This window comes from Papilio machaon, chromosome 29 (assembly GCF_912999745.1).
Source record: "Papilio machaon chromosome 29, ilPapMach1.1, whole genome shotgun sequence".
In the NCBI taxonomy this organism is placed as follows: domain Eukaryota; kingdom Metazoa; phylum Arthropoda; class Insecta; order Lepidoptera; family Papilionidae; genus Papilio; species Papilio machaon.
Genome location: NC_060014.1, coordinates 2,445,266 through 2,451,334, shown reverse-complemented (window position 1 = coordinate 2,451,334; position 6,069 = coordinate 2,445,266). Strand labels below are relative to the sequence as shown.

Genomic DNA, 6,069 nt, shown 5'->3' with positions numbered 1-6,069 from the left:
AATGCACCAAAATTGGCACCACTCATCTTAAATTACACACTTTAAAAGAGCTGACAAACAAGCAAGTGTACAACTTATCCTTCGTTTTTAATTGTTAGAGGCAAAGGTGCGCTTGACAGATCCTGTCTCTTAAAAGTCAAAGCTTATAAATTGAAATACAAAAGTACTTAAATCGTTTTAATTTACAAATGTAATTGAATTTAACCATCTCATTTCATTTGGCGAAAACATTTTAATGGGAATGTTGTTTGTGTAACTTCGTATTCCTTTAATACATTATCCTTTGTAACGATTGAAAGCCGAAATAAACAGACCCACGTTTAATTTAATACATGGCGGCCATTGCTATTTTTGAAGATGTTTTGTTAATATTGTGAGATAACGTCTAGTTACATTGTAAAATAATAAGAGGAATAAGAACAGAAAAATAAAAGAAGCCTTTTTTTTCGGTTAATACAAATTTCTAATTAAAAAAAAAATATTGTAGAATAATTGTCGCTCGAGATTCCGTCCGGCCAGAATTTAAAAAAACGTAATAAGTAGTCTATGTGTTCTTCCAGACTATTTTCTACATTTGTGCAAAATTTCATCAAGATCTGTTGAGCCATTTCGGAGATATCTTCAAACAAACATCCATCTAAACAATCGCATTTATAATAATAGTAAGACTATATGAACTGAAAATAAACATTAAAAAACATCATTATATTTATATATATTAAAGTTTCAATGTAAACGAAACATTTTTTTTATCATATTTTTAAAATATTTCATTGGACATGAACAAATTTCAACGCCTACAGATATAAATAAGCAAAGATACTTTTTGATAAATCACCATGATGTTTTCAAACAGGTGTTTCAACAGTAGAAACTCAAAGTTTATACATCTTGGTATTAGCGAAAACAATTGAATTATTCTTAGATGAAAGACAAATAGTGAAAGAATTAATAGATTCATGTATTGACAGATCACCCCCGATGTACAGAAATCATTACCTACAAACGATTTGTATCAATTTATTGCTAATTTATAATGGCAGGAGTTTGTGCGGGTAACATTGTACAGTGGGAAAGAAAAATATTCCAAATCGAATTGTGCAACTTAACTGATCTGATTGAAGTAACATGTGTAATTGCCATCTCTATCAAAGTCTTTGAAATAAACAGAGATAATAATATTCATATATCTTATAAGAGATTTGCAAATCACAGTAAGATTAATTATTTAAACCGGTGTAAATAGTACAAATATAATAATAATTATGTTAAGAGTTAAATTGTTGTTTAAATTATAAAGTATTGATAAATTATAGTTAAATGTTATCCAATACGATTAACCCCAACCTCCCCTTTTCATTAAAACCGCCTCCCTGCTTTTAGAATAGTATAAAAGGGTAGCAAGGCTCGATTTTCTTCAGTCACATCCAAGACATTGGTAAAATCAAAGGATTTAAGAAAGGACGTAAGAAAAAACATGTTTTCGATAGCAAAAGACTTTCTTCTATGCTTCTTCGTATTTAATTTATATATTTTATTATTAATATCATGCGAGGAAATAAAGGTAAGTAACTATTTTTAATTTTTTGAAGAGGTGGTTATCAATTTCTTTCATACTACACTGTCGCCCAGACACCTTCCGCGCGGAATTAAAAAAAAACTTAATTAGTTACTTATGTGTTCTTCCAGACTATGTTCTACATCTGTACCAAATTTCATCAAGATCTGTTGAGCAGTTCTGGAGATATCTTCAAACAAACATCCATCTAAAATTCGCATTTATAATATTAGTAAGAAGCATAAATTTTCAAAAATCGACTTATGAATGTGGTTATAATCCACCATGTATGTAATTTGAATTAAACAAGACTTAAATAATTGTTTATTTTAAATTAAATCAAGTTGATTAATATAATTTTTACAGGAAGAAACATTGGATAGAGGTGCTCATAGTGATAGAAATGGTCTGTGGTTTGGACCTCGACTTGGAAAGAGATCGCTTTCTCTATCTTCTGAAGACAATAGGTAAGTACTTCTATATATAACTAGCTTTTACCCGCGACTCCGTCCGCGCGGAATAAAAAAATAAAAAACGGGGTAAAAATTATCCTACGTCCTTTTCGTTTCCTGGTTCTAAGCTACCTGCCCACCAATTTTCAGTCAAATCGATTCAGCCGTTCTTGAGTTATAAATAGTGTAACTAACACGACTTTCTTTTATATGTATAGACTAGCTTTTACCCGCGACTCCGTCCGCGCGGAATAAACGAAGTAAAAATTATCCTATGTCCGTTTCCTGGTTTTAAGCTACCTCCCCATAAATTTTTAGTAAAGTCGTTCTTGAGTTATAAATAGTGTAACTAACACGACTTTATTTTATATATATAGTACATGCTAGAGTTATTGTTAAGTTGAAGACTATGAGTCGATTTTTATTGCATTTCCCTAAATATTGCTATATCGAGATTCTACTGTAATATAAATGTGAAAGCTTAGATCAGGGGTGTTCAATCGGTGGATCGCAATTAAGTCAAGTCGATGATACTTAGACAAAAACATAATGTAGCTGAAGTATCTCAGACACAAAACTTACACTAATATTAAGGTATAAATTTAGAGTAATTGTCAGTTTTACGATTTCTATTTAAATAAAATAAAAAGTACTAATAAAGTACTTTAAGTGGTACATAAATGAGGGGAGCGTCGGTGGCTTAGGATTTAAGCACTTGACTTATAATCTACAGATCCAGGGTTCAAATCCCGCCATGTACCAAGGTATTTTTCGATTTTTAATTTACATATGTACATGTATCCGAAGTCCTTACGGTGAAGTAAAAGACATCGTCTCCCGAAATTGCGAAAAGTGGGTTCCGGATGTTCTTTTGGACACGCCAAATGGAGGATCTTTGCCTTGCCTCTGGGTTGCATGAGTTGTTTACTGAACTATGCTGTTTCATTTGACATGTCAAGAAGCTTGTAGTTGGTAATTCGCACAAAGTAATCAAGTTAGCTGATTTACTCGTAGATGGATATTTTGTGACTACGTAACTCCAGAAAAACGGAACGGATCTTTATGTAATTTGGACCAGATAATATATTACAGTTTGGAATTGAATATAGGGTACTTTTTATCCCGGATTAACGTACGTTTCCCGTGTTACAGATTTATTATTGGTTTCGTTAAAATAATTCCGATTAACAAGTAACAATTTAAGTAAGTTTTTTTTTTATAATTTCAAATTTCCAGTCAAAAGTTTCTTCGACTATTGGAAGCGGCTGATACATTGAAGTATTATTATGACCAATTACCTTATTACGAATCTCAAGTCGACGAACCACAGAAAGGTAAATTTTTTATATCTTAACTTTGTTATATAATCGTCAACGACCAAGTTCTTACCGATCAGCTTGATACTCTGGCCTTGCGGAGGGACGTCAGTTCCCTCTGCATTTTTTATCGTATATAACACGGGGAGTGTTCCGAAGAACTGTTTGGAACGATTCCTGCCGCCGAGTTTCGTCATCGGACGACCCGACAGACCGCCAGGTACCATCCGTACCATCTGGACGACTGGCATTCCACTACAGTGCGGTTCTCGCGAAATTTTTTGCCGCGCACGGCTGCGTTGTGGAATGGTCAGCCCTAGGCGGTATTTCCAAACCAGTACGACTTAGGGTCCTTCAAAAAGCGAGCGTATCACCATCTCAAAGGCCGGCAACGCATCTGCAATTCTTCTAGTGTTGCGGATGTCAATGAGCGTCGATGATCACTTTGGTGTTACCGCCGCTCGTTTGCCCCCTTTTCTTATAAAAAAAAATCTTTTTTCAGTGGCAACTGAACATAACAGAAGTGAATTTACTAAACAAATGAATATTTCTTTTAGTGATCAAGAAAGTTATTTTCACTCCAAAATTGGGTCGCAGTTTGGAAAGAAACGAAGAGAAAAGGGGATACGAAAATGTTGAATTCACACCACGACTAGGTAGACGAGTTCCCGATTCCGCTACCACACCTGAACAAGAGATGTAAGCTGGAACATTTTATTTTGGAACATTTTTGGAGTCATTCCATTGGAATAGTATTGTGGGCCTAGCATAAATATTTGTGTCATTGTATTATAATTATTGTATTTAAATTTGTCAAATTTTTTTACATAATTGACGATGACGATAAGAAAGCGATAGTCACAAATGTTTTATATTTTTTGCAACGAAGTTCCTTATCGCGCGTTGTGAAAGGGGGCTAGACGGAAAAAATTCTTACGAAAAGTTGTCACGACACTTTTTGCTATAGTAAGTATGTTAACGACGAATGAGCGCTACTTCACCATGGCAACGACGTGACAATATATAACGAAAATTCATAGAAATAAAATGTACTTCTTGTGAAGACTTAAGTTTTTTATTCATAGAATAAACATTGGTTCCTTCACTAATTAATCGAAAAGAACTTCGTTCCATCCGGGTGTCCCTTGACACCTCTCAAGATTTTTTTTTGTTAATTAACAGCCAGTTATTATCAACAGTCAGTATATTATTTGTTTTTCAAACAGTTCTGGCCGCGATCGAGTTGATATCAGATCGGAATATTTCTCACCGCGATTGGGACGCACTGTTCACTTTTCTCCACGTCTTGGCAGGGAGCTGACGTATGGTAATTATAGATAAAGTCTTCTACCGATAGATGGCATTAAAATTAAGTTATAATGTTTAATCAGTGCGAATAGATGGCACTGTTTCCTATAAATTTTTAAATTCATACAAGTGCTTTTAAATAAAGATAGATCTTTTTGTACGTTTTTTTAAACGCTAACTACATAGGTCGCTGCTTGGAAATTACATCTTTTACTGCATTCCAACTTAAAAGTACCAGTTGATATTACTAAGAAATTAATAAGAGATTTCACACTTCTGCCAAACGCTACCATCAGCGACAAAATAGCGAAAATGAAATAGGCCATCAAACTGAATTAACTGAACATTTATTCTGCGATTTTGGTGGTCCGACCAGCTTTTCTCCAATCGCTTTAAATGGTGTTGACCTACCAACCTGCTCCGATTTTAAGTACCTCGGTTCACTCGTCCAATACGATGGTGGTGTTGACCGGGATGTGAAAAGCCGAATAAATGCAGGTTGGATGAAATGGCGACAGGTCACCGGTGTGACTTGTGATCCAAGAATGCCACCCAAGCTTAAGGGACAGATCTACAAGTCAATCGTAAGACCTGTCTTATTGTACGGATCTGAATGTTGGGCCACCAAGGTTTCGGATGAAAGAAGATTGCATGTAGCTGAGATGCGTATGCTAAGATGGATGTGTGGTGTGACAAGAAAAGATAAAGTTAAGAATGTGCATATCAGAGGAAGTTTGAAAGTAGCGCCAGTTATCGAGAAATTGAGGAGCAGAAGGTTAGCGTGGTTTGGACATGTTATGCGGAGGGATGATAATCATATAAATAAAAAAGTAATGAGATTGAATGTGGATGGCTATAAAGGTAGAGGAAGACCAAAGAAAGTATGGATGGATTGTGTGAAAGAGGATATGCGTAAGAAGGGGGTAAATTCAGATATGACGGCTGATAGAGATGTATGGAGGAGTAGTACATACTGTGCCGACCCTCCATAGGGATAAGGGCAGGTTGATGATGATGATGATGATGAAATAGGCCATCAAAAAAATGGTGGTCACCCTTTTTTTTATTAGGAAACGATGGGAAGGGGAAGTGGATTTGGCGGAAGACGGGACGTACAAGAAGAGTAAATATCCTCTTTCTATGCGTCCTCTTCTCCGTTGATTAAAGGTAGACAACGCATCTGCATTTGCGGATGTCTATGGGCAACGGTCGCCTCGCTATTTCGGTGAATCCAGGTGGCTGTTTGGTTGTTTGCCACCTTTTGATATTAAAAAAGGCACAAAATACCACGTTTTGTAACCTGACTAATCCTAGTCGTCAGTATTTTTAAATTAAATTATAATTTTATTATTTACAGAACTCTATCCGGAGAATATTAGAGTGGCAAGAAGTGTTAACGACACAAGATCGAATTAACCTCGAAGACGACGATTGA

General features: G+C 35.3%; 1 protein-coding gene across 1 annotated transcript; it reads left to right on the top strand.

Annotated features, from left to right (window-relative positions):
- The first annotated feature begins 1,477 nt into the window (after nt 1-1,477).
- LOC106720858 (PBAN-type neuropeptides-like) lies at nt 1,478-6,069 on the top strand. Its single transcript, XM_045685206.1, has 6 exons — nt 1,478-1,564; nt 1,925-2,025; nt 3,247-3,344; nt 3,884-4,025; nt 4,553-4,653; nt 5,992-6,069. Exons 1-6 carry the CDS (start codon nt 1,478-1,480, stop codon nt 6,048-6,050), a joined length of 588 nt encoding a protein of 195 aa, XP_045541162.1. The 3' UTR covers nt 6,051-6,069.

Excerpts from the sequence above, each read along its gene's own strand:
- LOC106720858 (XM_045685206.1), top strand. The coding sequence starts at position 1,478 with ATGTTTTCGATAGCAAAAGACTTTCTTCTATGCTTCTTCGTATTTAAT. Across the intron at positions 3,345-3,883 it reads AGTCGACGAACCACAGAAAG|TGATCAAGAAAGTTATTTTC; the intron begins GTAAATTTTTTA and ends TATTTCTTTTAG. Across the intron at positions 4,654-5,991 it reads TGGCAGGGAGCTGACGTATG|AACTCTATCCGGAGAATATT; the intron begins GTAATTATAGAT and ends TATTATTTACAG.